This window comes from Emys orbicularis, chromosome 24 (assembly GCF_028017835.1).
Source record: "Emys orbicularis isolate rEmyOrb1 chromosome 24, rEmyOrb1.hap1, whole genome shotgun sequence".
NCBI classification, from domain to species: Eukaryota; Metazoa; Chordata; order Testudines; family Emydidae; genus Emys; species Emys orbicularis.
The window spans coordinates 16404809-16425388 of record NC_088706.1 but is presented as its reverse complement, the minus strand read 5'-3'; the positions used below and the strand labels follow the sequence as shown (position 1 = coordinate 16425388).

Here is a 20580-nt window from a genome sequence, read left to right as displayed (position 1 = left end):
TTTTTTTTGCTGTGTAGACGTATCCTTAGAGAGCGAGCTCCCATGGTTAGAAAAGAAGAGGTATGGCATGGACAGAGGCAGTGCAGAGGTGACAGGCTGGTTAATCCTCCATAGCCAGTTTAGTCCTTAGCTTCTCTGCTGTGTCTGCCAACGAGGATACTGATTAGTGCCAAGTGAGATGAGGACACATAAGACCCCAAATGGCCTTTCCCCGACATGGCCTTTGGGGCTGGAAGAGGTTAATTGGGGTTAAAGGAATTCATATCCCATTACCAGGTCCCAAGCCAGCCAATCCTGCTCGTCCAGAACTTTCTATAAACAGTTGGTTAGGAAACCTTGTTCCGAGGTGGAGACATTGTTGGCTACAATTCATTTGAGGGGAAGTGCTGAAGCCCAGTAAACCAAGGGGCTGAACTGAAACACTGAACTACATCTTAAAGGGGACTGCAGAGGGGAAAGCAAATGGGTGTGTTTTTTCCCTTTGCGTTTTATCATACGAATTTGGATCCTGTCTACTCTGGGGGACTCTATGGTGACTGGAGAATTGGGGACATATCATATCACAAAAGAGCAAAAACTGCACAATGTGGAAGGGAAGATTTTTAGTCTAGTTAAAACTGGTATTTTGTAAACATCCAATTCATTCCAATGCCTAATTGACACCTAGGGAAGAGAGTGTCTTTGTTATTATGATTATTATTAATAATTATTTGTACTACTGTAGTGTCAAGGAGCCCGAGCCATGAACCAGGACTCTGCTGTGCTAGGCGCTGTACAAACACAGAAAAAAAGATGGTTCCTGCTCCAAAGAGCTTACAGTCAAACATCCTCACTTGTTCAAATAATGTGAGAGAGCTCACTATGCACATCATCCTCCGCAACATCAATGAGGCCTCCAGCAAAGCCAGGGAAAACAAAGCTTGTCATTCCTCATATTTCTATGGTAAAACATAAGCAGATGGAGGAGAATCCTTCCAATCCATTGTATGTTACAAAGAGGGCAGATGCTCATTGATTTCAATTCCTCACTGCATGGAAGCAGTGGCACTATTGCAACAAGAAGATTGGTGCAATTATGATTTAGACCCAGCTAACTCCTCAGAGAGAAAGTGGCATTTCCTGTTCCAGTAGAGCACTCTCTTTTCTCTAAATTCATATATTCATTCAGTCTCACCCCAAAAAGGAAATGTCCCAAGGACTCCATCTGAGCACTTGACTCCTCAAAATAAACAATTTTCCTCTTGTGTAACAACTCCAGCTTGATGCATTCCCATTGCTACCCTTATAAATGCCCCCCGTTCAAGCTCTACAGGGGAAGTTAAAGAACATCTTTACTGGGGGACTAAGGGGCAGGGAAGATCTCATTTGCTTTTGTTTGTTGTCCAAGACTTCAATCTCCTCAGACTGGGCTTCCTTTCAAATTTCTGTCTTTGCTCCAGCAATTCCCATGGCAGAAGTTTCAGAAATGACAGCAGAAAGGTTGTGTTGATGCAAGGCAGCCTCCTTAGTTACAGACATCTTTAATGAACAGATGAAGAACCTTTCAAACTTGCCTCCCCGCAAGATGCTCATGCAATAGCAGAGTCAGGGCCTGCCGACATTAAGTAACCACATGATATAGCTACACTGGTGCAAACCCCTGACACAAATGTGCTGCATGAGTGCAAACAGGGCCGACTCCAGGGTTTTGGTCGCCCCAAGCAGCCAAAAAAAAAAGAAGCCGCGATCGCGATCTGCGGCGGCAATTCGGTGGGAGGTCCTTCGCTCCGAGCGGGAATGAGGGACCGTCCGCCAAATTGCCGCCGAATAGCTGGACGTGCCGCCCCTCTCCGGAGTGGCCGCCCCAAGCACCTGCTTGCCAGGCTGGTGCCTGGAGCCGGCCCTGAGTGCAAAGCAGAGCTGGTACTGGAACCACTCTATCTGGTAAGATACTGGTGCAGTTACACAGAGACCAGTTAACTCAACAGGACTGAGAAATGCCCCCTTCTTCCACTGATCATAAACCCACAGCTCCCAGTGCCAGGAGGGCAAAGCAGCAGGTGAAAACCTCTGAGCCAGGGAGAGTTTGCTAAAGAACCTGGACAGGCTCTTGTGGTTACACAGAACTGGCCAGACAATTTTCAGGGTCCCCAGCAAAATGCGGCAGTGGAGGTGCAAGGGGCAGTAAGACCTGAGACTCAGACATTGCTGCTAGAGGGAGGCATAAAGCTGGCTTGTGAAATGCAAGTCTATGTGGGGCCAGACCTGGGGATTTCATGGGTCCTTGGCATTCATTAACATCATGACTGCCAGCAACATAGCATAAGAGCCAGAAAGAAGGGTTTGGTGAGTTTAGAGACGACAGAGTCCTATCTTTGTTTGGAGTCACTCTGACAGATTGTTTTCAGGACTGTATCCAATATCTGTGTTTAACTCTTTGGCAGGGAGGAGGTGGCAGCAGACAGGGAAGCACAGACATTCCCATTGCTATGATGAGGCACTGAGTGACTGTGCTGCTGCTGCTGAGATTTAGGGCATCCAGACCAGATAATTCTTTAACTGCTAGAACCCCAGCACCTGGCATATCGGAAATGGAAATGCAAGAGGGTTATGAAGATTTGGGGAATTTTCAGTTTTATCTGCTGTGCACTTTGACATTTGTAAATGCCTTCTCACTCTCGCTCTGGGCTTCCCTTCCCTTCAGTCTGCCCTACCACAAACCTCCTTGAAACCAAAGCAATCTGTTGACAATAGGGGCAGGATTTCAAGCCTGGGGTGAAAGTCTGGTGGATTCAGCACAGGAAAGAGTCAGGAGAGCGAAGTCCTATTTCCTGTCCCTGCAACTCACTCATTGTAACACTACAGGCAAGCCTCTTCCCCATGCCTCAGTTTCCCAATTGATAAAATGGGGATAAGGCTGCTGACAGCCTTTACAAAACATTTTGAGTTCTACGGATGAAAACCAGTGTGTGCTGGTATCACTCCAGACATTTTTTCTAACTAATTTCTAACATTCTTTAATAAGAAACAAGCAGATAAATAGTCGGCTCTGGGGAACCATGTCAACCAAATAATCTCACAGACTGCACTGTTACCATAGTGACTACAGAGCCATACCAGCAATCGGATTCCAAACTGATACCATGGCAACCAGCATCCTTTGTTAGAGTTTCTGTATCCAAAACTGAACAGACTAGCCTGAGCAACTCAAATAAACATTAAATTAGAGTCAAGTCAATAATATTTATAGAACCATGGCCATGTTTCGTGTAGAATTACCTAACTGGGATTACCTAACTCCTTTAGGTTTCTAAGGAATCTTTCATTAATATAGCGGTGGAAAATGTTCTGGAACTTTTTCTTTTGCACCTGATGTAATGAGATGGTTTAGTCTGTTTTCTTCAGGTTTTGTAAGAGACAATAATAAATATATAAAGGCTTAATCAGAGCCAGTAGTCTCCAAGTGTCACCTCCTTTCTATACAACAATTGGTAAATTCTTTGTGCATGTTTTTCCTCCTCTCAAAAAGTGCTTCAAAACTAAAAATATCAAAGCCAGCAACCAAGCACTCATGGGTAACCATACAATATCAAGGAGGTATGCACAGCACAGCTCTCATGGGCGTACTGCAAGAACACACCAATGTGCACACTCCAGGGAGGCAAAGTAGTTTAAGTAAGAAAACACATCAGTTTCAAAGGGGTAGAGTGAGAGAAAAGGCAAAAAATAAAAATAAAATCAGATTAAAAATGTCTTAATCATGTGTCCTACTGAATCAGTTTAAATTATTGATGGAACCATTCCAATAATAAACACTCCCTGCCTATCTTTATTTGCAACTCTTAACATTTGGTATTTATTCATGAGTGCCTCAGACACAAACTATCTTACCTGTTATTCTGGCTTCAACACCTGAGCAATTCAAGTGAGACTACTAGGACAAATAAAACGTGAATTGTTCTGTCTTACTTGATCTTAGACAAGGACAACACAGCAAGAACAGTATAACAGTATGTATCCCATAAAAACACATTATAAACCCCCATAGATGTAGGGACGGGATGCAATTCTCACTGGAAGAACATCTGGGAGTGGTTTGCAATGGAAGGACTAGTGGAAGGATCTGCTGGTAACAAGCCTAGTCCACCAGTACAGAGAGCCATGTTGAAGGAAATAAAGGGATTTCACTACCTAGTGCACGTCTCCAGGATCACTTTGTATTCCTGGTGATCCTGATCAGAAGCTGGGTCATCATCATCCACCAGTGTCCGTTCTCTGTGGGAGGCTTCTGAGCGATTCTCATCTGGAGAGAGGGGCCGTAGGGGGTGCTGAGTTTGCCGATGACACTCTGATTTGGGCTCTTTCAGGTTAACCAGAAGCTGGAAAGCTGGTTTAGCAACAGGGTCAGGCACATTGTAAGTGACATCAATCTGCAGCAAAGGGTGGGAAAAATCAGGTCTGGTTTTAGTGCCATTGACTGTGAAGCAATAAAAGCATCGTTTAGACCCTGCAGCATCACCCGACTCTTCCAGAGAGACGAGAGCAGAGACCAGACTCTCATACATTTTGTGGGGGACCTTGAGCAATTTACTAGTAACAACCTGCATCAGTAACACCACTGCTCACAGTGACATTCCAACTGCCAAACCTAATGTCTACAGATGGGAGATTTTACCAAAGAGAATTTCTTATCATCTCTTATATTGGAATTGGAAAAGTTTCAGAAAAGGGCAACAAAAATGATTAGGGGTATGGAACGGCCTCCATATGAGGAGAGATTAATAAGACTGGGACTTTTCAGCTTGGAAAAGACACGACTAAGGGGGGATATGATAGAGGTCTATAAAATCATAACTGGTGTGGAGAAAGTAAATAAGGAAGTGTTATTTACTCCTTCTCATAACACAAGAACTAGGGGTCACCAAATGAAATGAATAGGCAGCAGGTTTAAAACAAACAAAAGGAAGTATTTCTTCACACAACACACAGTCCTGTGGAACTCTTTGCCAGAGGATGTTGTGAAGGCCAAGATTATAACAGGGTTCAAAAAAGAACTAGATAAATTCATGGAGGATTGGTCCATCAATGGCTATTAGCCAGAATGGGCAGGGATGGTGTCCCTAGCCTCTGTCTGCCAGAAGCTGGGAATGGGCGACAGGGAATGAATCACTTGATGGTTCCCTGTTCTGTTCATTACCTCTGGGGCACCTGGCATTGGCCACTGTCAGAAGACAGGATACTAGCTCGATGGATCTGGCTAGTATGGCTGTTCTTATGTTCTTATAAAACTATCCCACAGCTTGACATCTCCCTATCAGGAAGCATTCCCTGACATTCAGCCTAAATATTCACTTTCAAATGTCATCCCAGTCACTTCTAGTCACACCCTCATGTACCACCCTCCTTGAGATATTAGAAACAGACATAGCAACGGCTTAGAGAGGATTATTTGTTGGCTCTCCATGCCAATTCATCACTGGGGGAAGAGGTTGGAAAGAAATGAATGTTTAATAGACTGTCTTGTCTGTTTAAATGTAACCTTCTCAGCTCCTTTACACAGCCTGGAAGCACCCTTACCTGCATCAGACAGCAGCCTTCGCCCTTGGCACTTACGAACAGCCCAGTGGGAATGCTGGGGATCTAGGGACAAGCATGAGAGAATCCACAGTTAAGACATGTCAGCCTTGGTTTTACTCTCTTTGTGACAGAGCATTCCAGTTTACATGCAACCATATAAAATCAGAACAAAAATGGCAGATTCTTCCTCAGTCCCTATATTTAACGCAAGCAGCCAGTGGTAATTGTCCCAAACCAAATACCAGGCATCCGTTATGATGAAGAATGCTCTCATAACTGAGTATTTGCTGCCTCTCCCATCAGAGGTTGGGCAGAAAATCTTGAGATTTCACATTATCCAGCCCATTCCCCCCCCCCCCCCCCCACACACACTGAAATGATCTGAGTTACAACACAGAACCCAAATTCAGGTCGCTTTGGGAAACTGGTAACATTAAAGCAGAAGAAGTTGTATCTGTTCAGGCACCCACTTACCACTGCAGTCTGGAGAACCTTCTTATTCATCTTGTTAAGCTCAAAAGTCTCTTGATAGTCTAAATTAGTGGAAGCCAGGGAAATGGTAAGGTTGACTCCTCCAACATAAGAAAGAATGGCATATTCAGCCAGAGCCTGCAGAGCTACACATGTATCCTATGGGATTGGGGAAGAAAAGACAGTTAATGAAGAACCAAGGAGCATCCACCTTATAAACTAGCAACGTGCTGTTTAGTATTAGCATTTAGCATTAGCATCTGACAGCTCAGGTTTCCTCTGCACTTGCTTAGACAGTAAATGGAATTGCTTCATTCCCCTCTCCCTGCACCTCTTTCTCCCTCAGAAGTCTCAGAGAAAGTGAGAGAGAAATTCAAGTTCACCCCATGCTGCTCACACCCAAAAGGCATGATAAAGAGCACTGTGAGGTATTCTCTGCCCCAGGATTTAGCACAACTCCTAGATTCCAGAGTGAAACCTAACCCGGATTAGTCCCAAATCAGTCAATTTGGATTGGCACATATTTCTGTACTGAAATTACACAAGCTGACAGGAATTCACCTGAGTGGATGAGAATCCTCCAAGTGCATTTCTCTGCTGCGACAGCCATTTAACCACTGGAAGTGCAGAGGCCACATCTCCCAGGAGCGTGTATGTCAGCAGTGCATAGGCTGTCATTTCCACTTCTGCAGATACAACTGAAAGGGAAAACAATCAAACCCACAGCTGGAGTAGGGAAACTGGGCTGAGCTAGATATCACCTCTCTGTAGATTCACAAGCTAAAAAAATCTTTAGGGTCTAGAGCGTCCAAGACAGAAAGAGACAAATGAAGCAGTGAAAAATGTCTGTACCCAAATTACATAGGGCATTTTCCAAAATGGGCCTCATGTGTCAGCTTCCAATCTAATCTTTCCTCTGGCACATCAAATCACAACTCCTTCTGCTTGACTTTTAGCCCCTGCACAAATTTACTGGCTCCCTTTCCCCCTCCATGCCACCCAAGCTGCATGGCTGACTCTGCATCTCTGTCATGGGACTTTTCATGCAGAGTCATGGGCCTGGTCTACACTACGTGTTTAGGTCGACTTTAGAAGCGTTAAGTCGAATTAAGCCTGGACACGTTCACACGACGAAGCCCTTTCTTTCGACTTAAAGGGCCCTTTAAACCGGTTTCTTTACTCCACCTCCGACGAGGGGATTAGCGATAAAATCGGCCTTAGGGGGTTGGAATTGGGGTAGTGTGGACGGAATTCGACGTTATTGGCCTCCGGGAGCTATCCCACAGTGCTTCATTGTGACCGCTCTGGACAGCACTCTCAACTCAGATGCACTGGCCAGGTAGACAGGAAAAGCCCCGCGAACGTTTGAATTTCATTTCCTGTTTGCTCAGCGTGGAGAGCACAGGTGACCACGCAGAGCTCATCAGCACAGGTAACCGTGATGGAGTCCCAGGATCGCAAAAGAGCTCCAGCATGGACAGAACGGGAGGTACGGGATCTGCTTGCCATATGGGGAGATGAATCAGTGCTAGCTGAACTCCAAAGCAGTAAACGAAATGGCAAAATATTAGAAAAGGTCTCCAAGGCCATGAAGGACAGAGGCCATAACAGGGACGCACAGCAGTGCCGCGTGAAAATTAAGGAGCTACGGCAAGCCTACCACAAAGCCAGAGAAGCAAATGGAAGGTCCGGGGCAGAGCCACAAACATGCCGCTTCTACGCGGAGCTGCATGCCATTCTAGGGGGTGCAGCCACCACTACCCCAACCGTGTGCTATGACTCCCTCACTGGAGAAACACACAGGGAAGCGGGTTCGGGGTACGAGGAAGATGAGGATGGAGATAATGTAGATAGCTCACAGCAGCAAGGAAGTGGAGAAACCGGTTTCCCCAACAGCCAGGATATGTTTATCACCCTGGACCTGGAACCAGTAACCCCCGAACTCACCCAAGGCGTGCTCCCATCCCCTGAAGGCACACAGAGGACCTCTGGTGAGTGTACCTTTGTAAATATTACACATGGTTTAAAAGCAAGCGTGTTTAATGATTAATGATTAATTTGCCCTGGCAATCGCGGCCAGTACAGCTACTGGAAAAGTCTGTTAACGTGTATGGGGATGGAGCGGAAATCCTCCAGGGACATCTCCAGAAAACTCTCCTGGATGTACTCCCAAAGCCTTTGCAAAAGGTTTCTGGGGAGGGCTGCCTTATCCCGTCCGCCATGGTAGGACACTTTACCACGCCAGGCCAGTAGCACGTAGTCTGGAATCATTGCATAACAAAGCATGGCAGCGTATGGTCCCGGTGTTTGCTGGCATGCAGACAACATCCATTCCTTATCGCTCTTTGTTATCCTCAGGAGAGTGATATCATTCACGGTCACCTGGTTGAAATGGGGTGATTTTATTAAGGGGATATTCAGAGGTGCCCGTTCCTGCTCTGCTGAACAGAAATATTCCCCGCTGTTAGCCACGCGGTGGGGGGGAGGGGTGAAGTGATCATTCCAGAGAATTGGGTGTGGGGGGGAGGGGAGTTAGTTGGGTTTGTGCTGCATGTTAACCCTGAAACCGCAGCCCCTCCTTTTACATTGCAAACCCATTTTAAATGGGCAACCCAACGGGTGCTTGGTATGGGAAATGAGAGCGCTACTGTTTGAAACCATTCCCACATGTTAAGAAGGTTAAAAAAGCCAAAAGACTGTGTCTTACCATGGCTGCCTGCAAGCCGAAATCTGTGGCCTGGCACTGCGTGAGTGATCTCTCACACCAAACCGGCAGGCCCTCAATATAAGAGGAAAAATGCGACCTTGTAACGAAAGCACATGTGCTGTGTAATGTGAACAGCAAAATTTAACGTAAAAGACTCTACCCATTGTTCTCTAAAATGTGTCTTTTTTAACCACCTCTCCCTTCTCCTCCACCAGCTGCAAATGTTTCTCCTTCACAGAGGCTAGTGAAGATTAGAAAGAGAAAACGGAGGACGCGGGATGACATGTTCACAGAGCTCCAGATGTCCTCCCACGCTGACAGAGCACAGCAGAATGCGAGGAGGCAGTCAATGACTGATTACAGAAAAGCACAATATGAACAAGAGGAGAGGTGGCGTGCTGAATCGCGGGATGAACAGAGCAAGTTGCGGGCTGAAGATGATAGGTGGCGTCAGCTTGCAGACAGAAGGCAAGAGTCGATGCTCCGGCTGCTGGAGCATCAAACTGATATGCTCCAGCGTATGGTTGAGCTGCAGGAAAGGCAGCAGGAGCAGAGACCGCCGCTACAGCCCCTGTGTAACCAACAGCCCTCCTCCCCAAGTTCCATAGCCTCCTCACCCAGACGCCCAAGAACACGGTGGGGGGGCCTCCGGCCACCCAGTCACTCCACCCCAGATGATTGCCCTAGCATCAGAAGGCTGGCCTTAAATAAGAGTTAAAGTTTTAAACTGCAGTGTGTCCTTTTCCTTCCCTCCTCCCCCACCCATCCCGGGCTACCTTTGCAATTATCCCCCTAGTTGTGTGATGAATTAATAAAGAATGCATGTGAAGTAACAATGACTTTATTGCCTCTGCAAGCGGTGCTCAAAGCGGGGAGGAGAGGGTGGGGTGGTTGGCTTACAGGGAAGTAGAGTGAACCGGGTGGGGGGGGGGCGGAGGGTTCATCAAGGAGAAACAAACAGAAGTTTCACACCGTAGCCTGGCCAGTCACAAAACTCGTTTTCAAAGCTTCTCTGATGCGCACCGCGCCCTGCTGTGCTCCTCTAACCGCCTGGTGTCTGGCTGCGCGTAATCAGCGGCCAGGCGATTTGCCTCAACCTCCCACCCCGCCATAAATGTCTCCCCCTTACTCTCACAGATATTGTGGAGCGCACAGCAAGCAGCAATAACAATGGGGATATTCTTTTCGCTAAGGTCTGAGCGAGTCAGTAAGCTGCGCCAGCGCGCTTTTAAACGTCCAAATGCACATTCCACCACCATTCGGCACTTGCTCAGCCTGTAGTTGAACAGGTCCTGACTCCTGTCCAGGCTGCCTGTGTACGGCTTCATGAGCCATGGCATTAAGGGGTAGGCTGGGTCCCCAAGGATCACGATAGGCATTTCAACATCCCCAACGGTTATTTTCTGGTCCGGGAAGAAAGTCCCTTCCTCCAGCTTTCGAAACAGAGCAGAGTGCCTGAAGACGCGAGCATCATGTACCTTTCCCGGCCATCCCACGTTGATGTTGGTGAAACGTCCCTTGTGATCCACCAGGGCTTGCAGCAGCATTGAAAAGTACCCCTTGCGGTTTATGTACTCGGTGGCTTGGTGCTCCGGTGTCAAGATAGGGATATGGGTTCCGTCTATGGCCCCACCACAGTTTGGGAATCCCATTGCAGCAAAGCCATCCACTATGGCCTGCACGTTTCCCAGAGTCACTACCCTTGATATCAGCAGGTCTTTCATTGCCCTGGCAACTTGGATCACAGCAGCCCCCACAGTAGATTTGCCCACTCCAAATTGATTCCCGACTGACCGGTAGCTGTCTGGCGTTGCAAGCTTCCACAGGGCTATCGCCACTCACTTCTCAACTGTGAGGGCTGCTCTCATCCTGGTATTCTGGTGCTTCAGGGCAGGGGAAAGCAAGTCACAAAGTTCCATGAAAGTGCCCTTACGCATGCGAAAGTTTCGCAGCCACTGGGAATCGTCCCACACCTGCATCACGATGCGGTCCCACCAGTCTGTGCTTGTTTCCCGGGCCCAGAATCGGCGTTCCACGGCATGAACCTGCCCCAGGAACACCATGATTTCCACATTGCTGGGGCCTGTGCCTTGTGAGAGGTCTATGTCCATGTCAATTTCCTCATCACTCTCGTCGCCGCGCTGCAATCGCCTCCTCGGCTGGTCCTGGTTTTGCTTTGGCATGTCCTGGCTCTGCATATACTCCAGGACAATGCGCGTGGTGTTCATAGTGCTCATAATTGCCGCGGTGATCTGAGCGGGCTCCATGATCCCAGTGCTAGCTGTGGCGCCTGGTCTGAAAAAAGGCGCGAAACTAGTATCTGACGGACCAGGGGAAGGAGGGAGGGGCGAGTGACGACATGGCATACAGGTACAGGGAATTAAAATCAACAAAGGTGGCTGTGCATCAGGGAGAAACACAAACAACTGTCACACAGAATGGCCCCCCCCAAAGATTGAACTCAAAACCCTGGGTTTAGCAGGCCGTTGATTTCACGGAGGGAGGGGGAAGCTAATGAATACAGAACAAATCTATTTTTTACATCTTAAGCTGGCAGCCGACGGTGCAGCATGACTGATAGCCACTGCAGTATGATGATGATGGATACCAGTCGTAATATACCATCTTCTACCAAAAGGCAAGGGGCTGCTGCTGTGTAGCAATGCAGCCCCACGTCTGCCAGCCCCACGTCTGCCAGCACCCAGATCGCCCTTGGCCTCTTCTGGGTGCTTAGCAGAAAATACTGGGCGCTTGGCAGAAAATAGCATACTACGACTGATAGCCATCATTGTCAAGACAGTTCAATAGGACTGAGCATGTCTGCCCAGGTGCCCATGATTGACAGCCACTGCAGTACGATGACGACGGATACCAGTCATAATATACCATCTTCTACCAAAAGGCAAGGGGCTGGTGCAATGCAGCCCTACGGCTGCCAGCCCCACGGCTACCAGTCATGCTGCACCATCTACCGCCAAAAGGCAGTTAGCTGCTGCTGCCGTGTAGCAATGCAGTCCCACGTCTGCTGGCACCCAGATGACATATGGTGACGGTGAGCTGAGCTGAGCGGGCTCCATGCTTGCCGTGGTATGTTGTCTGCACAGGTAACCCAGGTAAAAAGGCGTGACTCTATTGTCTGCCGTTGCTCTGACGGAGGGGGAGGGGCCTGACAACATGTACCCAGAACCCCCCGCAACACTGTTTTGCATCATTCGGGCATTGGGATCTCAACCCAGAATTCCAATGGGCAGCGGAGACTGCGGGAACTGTGGGATAGCTACCCGTAGTGCAATGCTCCGGAAGTCGACGCTAGCCTCAGTACTGTGGACGCGGTCCGCCGACTAGAGCACTTAGAGCATTTTATGTGGGGACACACACAATCGGCTGTATACAACCGATTTCTATAAAACCGGCTTCTATAAATTCGACCTAATTTCGTAGTGTAGACATACCCATGGTCTTTTTTGACCTGGCCCAATATTACTCTTGATAGTGGAGCCTGGGGTTTTAAATAGTTAATTATTAGTGCTGGCATATTCAAAGGAGACTAAGGGAATTAGATGGCCAACTCCCATTGACTGTCAACGGAAACTGGGCACCTCACTCTTAGGCTCCTTTGAAAATCCCAGGCCAAACAGCTGTTACTGTAAAATTAAGTATATTTGACTTCTAATTTCCCATGGCAAATGACTCCTCCCCTGAGGAGTCCCATAAGGTTCAATGCTCTTCTCCATTTTATTCACCATCTCCTATGAAGCTTTATGGAGAGCTGGTGAGACAACATGGGCTGAAACGCCAGCAATGCATGGACCACACCCGGTTCTGCACCTCCTAGTTCTCTTAATGTCTGGCCACCGCCTTCTCCTGCTCCTTTCTTGAATTATTAACAACACAGACGTAATGAGGGTGAAAGGTTCATTAGAGTGCATTATAAAAAACATGCAACTAACAAGATGTATGCATGTTGCCCCACTCAATCACTGGACTTTTGTTGCACCCCATTTCCTTTCTTTTGCCTTCACAATGTGAACTCCTTGGGGCAGGGACCTTCCCTTCTTACCTACCTGAAAAGCAGTTAACACACTGCAGGCATTATATAAAACAACAGAGAATAATCTCAGTCTTTCCCCCAACAGGAGTATCATAAATAACCACAAACAGGGGTACCTGATTGAGAAAGCCCATCGTTAAATCCCATGAATGTATCTTCATCAGTAACCAGAGTCCCCATTAAGCTCCAGTGTGTAAAGCCATCTAGAATGGTAAAGCAGTAAAGAAGTTAAAGCTAGTCCCTAGACATGGAGAGAATCAAACTCTGCTGTCACATATTTGCTCTAAAACCAAACCACCTCCTGTACTGCATTGCCACTCCAGTTACAGAGTAAGCTCCTTGGGGCAGGGACTATGAATTCCTCTGGGTTACATACAGTGCTAACTACATTGTTGGTGCTTAACAACAATTTGTAAAGAGGGATTTATTTTGGCTGGGGGCAGAAGGAAACAGAGGATTAATGCTGACAGGCTGCTGAATTTTGCATTCTGAGGAGCCATCTGCGGAATCAGATCTTGTGTCACTGATCAAGTTTTGTGGCATCATAGAAGGATGCTAAATGTCACATAATGGCACTGCAAAGTCTCTGGTGCACTTACACTGCTCACAGCAGAGGCCACTCATACCAATACTGCTAGAAGCTAGGGAAGGTGGAGTCAAACCAATGTCTGCAGCTGAAGGACTTTGCCCTGTATCCTGAGAATCAGGACAACTATGTTATAAAGGTCGATTCATGTTATGAGGAAGCCCTCATATCAGAGGATATATCCGCCCCAGGCTGAAAACTGAAATCACTTGTTCTAGCTGGCAAATGTTGTTACCTTGTTTCCACAAGTGCCTTGGGGAGGCCTGTACTGAGTACATTGTCTGAGAAGCCTCAGAACAGTAGAAGTTATTTGAGGGGCATGCCAGCTTGACCCTCAGGTGCATAGTACCTTGCATAATGGCCATGCTGTTCATTTTCCGCAACATCACTGCAGCAGAGGGACTGTGCAGAAGAGTCAGGGCATATGCAGTCAGGGCTGTGGTGTAGGGGTCTTCTGCAGAATACAAGCTGGACTCCAAGAAGTGTTTTGCTTTGGCAACTGCTGCTTTTTCTTCCTAAATTGGGTGGAGCGGGAAAGAGACCAGCTATATTATTAGCACCTGCATCTCCAGAGCTGAGATCGCTACATTTCTCATGGCCTTGTGCCCATTAGGGAAGCAGTGTGAACATGCACTTTGCTCTGTGTGGTACAGAACCGACTGACCCCTTCCTTTCTCTAAGTAGGGCTGTGACTCCAGGGTTAAAAAAATGGGGACTAACATCACAGTAAGAAAGATCCAGATATTAATGTTGCTGAGACATATTTGTTCCCCTAATGCTGAAGAGGCTTCATTCCCCTGTAGAACTCAGCATGGGTAGCAGAGATATTTAATAGCAATGAAGTCTCTGCTGTACATTTGATTGGGTCCCTGACACTCCAGAGCATCTAGCAGATACCAGATGATAATAAAGGCCAATATTCCCAGGGTCCCCTTAGCCAGCAGACATATTTTATTAACTCCCCCGATGACCTCACCATGCAGGAACAAGGCTCTAACAATTTATAGAAATAATTTAATTGGATTTGATGTAATTGGGTTTCTTTTGATTGCCCTGTGACACTTACCTTCTTCCTTCCTCATTTCCTAGCTCAGATCATTAGTAACACTTGCAGATCTCCCCTAGGGAAACCACCAGATTGTCATGAACTTGGACTTTTGGGGCTATCTGACTTAGAAATGGCCTAGCGAGAACATCCTACCCTGCCCTATCTTTCCCATAAAGGGGAGTTGCAGCAGAGGGGGTGGCAACTTACTCCTTTAGCACTTTCAGGATCAGATCTTGCACAGTGCTGAGTGCCCTCAACTCCCACTGAGTCTAACAGGAATAAAGGATGCTCAGCACATTGCAGGCTCGGGCCCTTATTCTGAGAGCTTTGCAAAGCACAGGTCTACAGCACGCTGAGCACATCAGTCACAAAGGTTTTCTGAAGAGATCCTCATGGCTCCTCTGGGAACTTAAAAATCCCCTTAAAAATGGTGTTTTATGCCTGAACAGGCAATCAACATGTCTGAGTAGGGGACACCAAAGAGACACACTAAACAGAGCTTTCTCTCTACAGAGACACATGGTATCAGATTCATAAACATATTTATTGTCATTCCCTCCCCACAGGGAATGCTCGGCTCAGCTCTTTTGAGTGTGTGCAATATGTGATCACAAACAGGCTACAGAGAAAGAGAGACTGTGAGATCAGTAGCAGGCTCCAACATGCAATCTACAGAGATTCCAGAAGGGTTTGGGGAACTCACTTTGTCCAGTATTTGAAGTCTGGGTGGCCAGAGTGTAGCCTGCAGAATTCTACAGTGCAGCCCAGAAGCCCCACCTTATCAGTACCAGGCTTCTAGCACACTGCACGCACCTCAACATAAGAGACAATCTGTTCCGTTTTTGTAGTTCTGTAGCTCCTAGCAAGTTGGCTATGTGGGGCTCAGTATGGGAAAGTCTGGTCATCCCTACACTAACCCCACATTTTTTATATTATATATAAAATTAATCTTTAGAACCTTGCTCATACAAGACCTAAATGAATCAAATGGGACCCAGTTCACATTGGGGAGTGATATGGCAGAAGGCTTCCAGAGTTAATTAACAGTAAGAGCTTGTCCTCTCTGTTGGAATGAGGAGACAGGGATATATTTCTCTTTCTTTTTACTAATGTAGGGACAGCTTGACAGAAATTAACAGTGAAATCCACCATTTATCTACACAAGTCCAGCACAGGCAACAGCTCTATAAACTTGGGGTGATCATATAGTTTAGGGGGTAGGCACTGGATTAAGAGTCAGTGTTAGGAGACTGGGTTTCTGTTCCTGGCTCTGCCACTGACCTGCTGTGCAACCTTGGGCATGTCGCTTCCCCTCTCTGTGTCTTTATTTCCCTTTCTGCCTTGTCTACTTAAGACAGTAAACTTTTGGGGGCAGGTGTTTGTTGCACAGTGGAGTTGTAGGCACTACTGTAATACAAAGAAATAAGAACACACTGCCAATGCCTATTCTTGGAGGTGAGAGGAGAGTTCAGTCTCCAAGGGGCATTCAATTTTCAGCCTATCTACCAGAACCAGCAGCAGTTGAGGCAATTGTGGCTGTAGTTTTTGGGACACAGCTATTTATCCAACAGAAATTGGACTGAGGACCATTAACTCATTCGCACATCCAACTGAACTCTCTTCAGATAGTAAATCAGCTTCCCCTTCTGGATTTAACAAAGGTAACACAGTACAGGGGATTCAGGATTAATTTAATAGGCAATCCAAGACATCTTCTATTCACTGAGATCTGGCTGCCTCCTACTCTTCTGGAGTGATAGAAAGCAGTGGCTCTCCACACATATGCCTTGGATTAAGCACCAGGAAATTGCATTACAGCAAAGGTGAACATTTTGCTGCAGTTTACATTCCACTACATCACAGGAAAGTGACTCTTCTCTAAGATATTTGATAATTTTAAATAGTCTAATTGAGGAATCACAGGCTGTGGAATTCATGAACGTGGCTACCTGGCAGGGGCTGCCAGCAAACTCACCTATTAGGATCAGGACAAAGAGGAGCAGAGAGACAAATCCATATTTAGTGTGTTCACTGCCTTTCTGAGCTGCTCAGCAACTTATGTGGAGACAACTGCCTGCTGCTGGAGGGGATTTAGAGAGAGCAGCTCTGCTCCTCTGGAAAAAGCCACAAGCTGACAATCCGAGGTTGCAGGAATCTCCATGGCTAACTTTAGAAAAGATTATTTTGAGACATTCCACTCTTAGCTAGTTTAATGGCTGCTGTTCAGTCCTTTACCTCAAAGGTGATGCCCGTCTCCAACAGAGCTGCAACCACATATGCTGTCAGTGAGATCTTGCCATGGATTCCACCCTGGAGTGTGATAAACATAAAACAACTGGGTGAAAATTGAACAGCAGCACGCTGCATGGAAGGACTTTGGAAGCCAAGCAGGGAATAAGTTGGAACCATGAGAAAGGCTAAGGCCATAGGACCCCTTCACATTTGTACTTGGTGAGCCTATAGTTCTGAAACCCAATTCCCCTTTGCAACTTTCTGCCAGGTCCATGGCCTGGTAGCACATCTGAGACATTGAGCTTCATAGTTGAGATGCAGTTTCAAAGTGCCATGGTGGGATTCTCAAAGGGTGGCACACAGCTAAGCCCTAGCAGACTGCTTTATTGAAACCCCTCTTTAGTTTCTTTCCCATAGGATCATAGCCCTTTAACACAAAAATCATATTAACCATAAGATTACACTACCTCCAACCCTGGTAACATTCTAAAAATGCATTTATTGCATGATTCTAAGTCTCTATAGTTTTTACCTGGATGTCCTTATTTAATATTCTACCCATAGCAGGGAACGAGCCATCTTCCTTCTGGTGCTGAATGATCCAATCCTTTGCAGCTCTTAATTCCTTGGGATCGATGAAAATAAACCCACGAGACTGCGCAAAGGACTTGAGAACAAAGGCTGTTAGCCTGAAAACACAAATTCAGCAGGTTCTTGAGAATAAGAACAGAGAACACTATCTGGGAAATAGTGCTTCTGGGAAATGTATGTTTCAAAAATCTAGAAGAGGAGACACTATTGAAATACACAAAAAAAGAATGGTGTAGAGAAGATAAACTGGGCACTATTTACCCTTCTGGATAATACATGAAACAAGGGGAAACTGCATGAAATTCAAAGGCAGCATATTTTAAACTGAGAAAGATTTAAAAAGAGCAACAAAAACCCAACAAAAAAAGAAAGTTAAGCCTGTGGAACTCACTACCATAGGATATCGTAAATAGAAAGAGAGCCAAAATTTGACTCAACATTGTCATTGGCTGGAATTAATTTCTCTTGTACAGGTGTTTAGCTGCTCCCTGACTCAAGCTTTTGAAATAAGATTCGTACAATTACCAATTCAGATATAATACTAGATGGACAAGAAGGAAAATATTGTAATTTCCCCTATTTTAATTACTTACTGATAATAAAACAACTGGAAATTCAAACCACTGCTAAAGTCTGTCTCTGTAGAGCGTTAGGATTTAAGCAGAGACAGAAGAAGTGCTTTTAGAATTCTAAACCTCTGACATGCAAAAAGTGTGAACTCCAGCCGGTTTTGGGAGACTGAATCACTCATTTTACAAGCCCCCCAGGAATGGGAGGGTAGGAGGCAGGCTTCCTGGCAGGGGATTTTTTGAGTGTTAAGTAATTGTGTGTTACAATATTTTATATCTAGGGACTAAGAGATGCCAGCTCTGAGATGAAAGTAGAGTTTATTATCTTGAAAAAAGTTAAGCATCATCATCACAGAAATTCTACTTCCCTTTCAGATGAGTTCATGGAGCAAGTCAATCTAAAGGAAAATACAGAGCAGCTGAAGAAATTGAGTGACAATGCAGGCAAATGAACAAAATGGAAAACTTTTTAGTTTAAAGTGCTGCATTTAGTCAAGTAAATGCTAATACTGAGGTAAAGCAGAGTCTTGGGGGGTGGGGGGTGTTCTAGAGAACACTGGAACACCCTCCATCTACTATCCCAACACAACTGGTACCTTGAAAGGCCCTGCAGCTCAGTTTCCTGGGAATCCATCCATCCATCCTGTTCTGTTTCATCCAGGTGGAGCTGGAGTCCACTGAAAGATGTGCTCAATTCTCTCCCTTCTGCCCTGAAGGAGGTGCCCTGCCATCTCCCCAACACAGCCTGGGTGGAGTTCTGTTCTCAAGTAAGCAGGTGCTTATTGAGGTCATGCACTGCCTATGCCGTTCTATGCCATAGAATCTGACCCTAAACTACAGCTTTTGAACCTTAAAGGGACGTGCATTAACTAACATCTTAACAGTCCCTGATCCTCAAAACCCATTTAATGTGGGATCACAAAACACTTAGCAGTAGAGCATTAGCAGGCTTCTAGCCATTAAATATCATTTTTACCCTCTGCTATGTGCGACATCCTGACACAAGCTGGAAAGTTATTGTCCTTTTTGCCAATGATGTCCTTTTCAATTTGGCAAACACTGAATCTTTAACTCTGTTTTAAATAGCGACTTGCTTACCACATACTCCCTGAGGAGTCCCTCTCGCCAAAAGCACTGTATGAACCATCTTGTCTCTTGTAGGTCAACTGGCGTTGGTAACCTGGAAATCACAAAAGAATTGTGGGAGTCCAGCAACTTAGAAAAGCAAACTGAATGAAGACTCAGATCATCCAACACTGGTATGGCGGACTCTGCTGCCAAAGGCAACCTCTTGTTTTGCTGTGTATGGTAGAGCCAACCCTGTGTGTGTGTGGAATAGATCTTAACTCAATCTTATTACAGGCTAGTATTTATAAGTCTCCATACATCTCCTGAAGACAAGTGATCAAAACATAACTTCTACTATTAGCCTCTTACTGAGCACTACACTTATCCAAGAACTGGTTAGGATGCAGAGTTCCTGGTGTGACGAAGTGGGGGATTTTCTTGTTTTTTCCAATGGTTTGCATGCAGAGGGAGTGGGACTCAGTGTCCCTGGGTGTTAGTGGTTTAACGAGGTGAGGGGAGAGGGAGTTTGTTGTTATAGAGGACCGGAGAGGGAACTTGGGACCCCAGCTGATGGCCTGGAGGGTGGACACCCCAGCGACTGGTGACCTGACAACCCAGAGACCCAGCTCAGGAGTTGCAGCTGGTTCTGGCCAATGGGAGAACAATGGGCTGTAAAGAGAGGACCCCGGTGACCTAACCAGACGGTATCAGCCAGAGGGGGCCAGAGGACAGAAGAGAGGAGAGGAGGCCCAGGCGACCCCAGTTTACGACCCTGTTTACCTGGAGAGAAGACAATGGACAGAGGCGGGGATTGGGGCCGGTGATCTCAGAGGCCCAGCTGGGAAGCAGGGGGGCTCAGGGCTGGAGAGGGGGAGCAGGCAGAGCCCACCTGGATGAAGGAGAGACTTGGATGTGCTGTGCTGAGGGAGGCCAGGCCTGAGGCCCTGAGAGTTTCCTGTGCTGTGTTCAACGCTCAATAAACCCTCCTGTTTTACGCTGGCTGAGAGTCACTCCGGTCTCAAGAACAGGGTTGCATCAACCCCTTTGGGGAGTGGAGGCCCCGGGGGTCCAGAGCGAGTGGACTCCCTGAGGGGGTCCACAGCGAGAAACAGGTGTGCTAAGGCTCAGAGAGGTGCGGCTCCAGGAGGTGGAGGGGCCTAACCCCGGGAGAGAGTGGACCCCCGAGAAGGGCTGTCTCACTGTAAGGGGCACCCCCCCACAGACCGCACAGGGCCAAGAGTGGGCATGACCTGCAAGTCCGTGACACCTGGGATAGTTAATATTAAGATCAGTTCCTGCACCTTGGCCACTAGAAATGTTTAATTTATGACATTACTGCATAAAGGTGCAACATTACAAAAAATTCTCTGTGCTTAAACAACAATCCACAACCACTCTCCTATTGTACAGGAAGTATCATGCGGCTGAGGAGCTAATTCCCTGGATGATAACATCAAACCAGGACATAGATCTCTCTGTCCAAGCTGGTGGTGAGCCGATATTTAAGGGATGTGGCCAGCAACAACTGAGTCCATCTTCATGACTTGATCCCACAGGAAGTGAGGGTGTTCTCTTAATCATTTCCACTTGTCAAGTAACAAAGAAGTTGGCAAAGATTGCGCTGTCTTCCTCTTTTCCATGCCCAGCTGGAGGCTCTTTGCATGTCTATATATGGGATGGCACTTGTCAGTCATATCTTCC

The 20580-nt window shown here is 46.7% G+C and overlaps 1 protein-coding gene across 1 annotated transcript in view; it reads right to left on the bottom strand.

Annotated features, from left to right (window-relative positions):
* The window catches only part of CPAMD8 (C3 and PZP like alpha-2-macroglobulin domain containing 8), a 103243-nt gene that overhangs the window by 30248 nt on the left and 52415 nt on the right, over window positions 1–20580 (bottom strand). The window contains exons 27-35 of the mRNA XM_065422397.1: window positions 18910–18991; window positions 17184–17340; window positions 16655–16729; window positions 13721–13886; window positions 12902–12988; window positions 6589–6725; window positions 6031–6186; window positions 5557–5619; window positions 4171–4409 (exon numbers count right to left, since the gene is read on the bottom strand). Coding sequence (XP_065278469.1) covers window positions 4171–4409; window positions 5557–5619; window positions 6031–6186; window positions 6589–6725; window positions 12902–12988; window positions 13721–13886; window positions 16655–16729; window positions 17184–17340; window positions 18910–18991 — 1162 coding nt within the window. The remainder of the gene's footprint in view (window positions 1–4170; window positions 4410–5556; window positions 5620–6030; window positions 6187–6588; window positions 6726–12901; window positions 12989–13720; window positions 13887–16654; window positions 16730–17183; window positions 17341–18909; window positions 18992–20580) is intronic.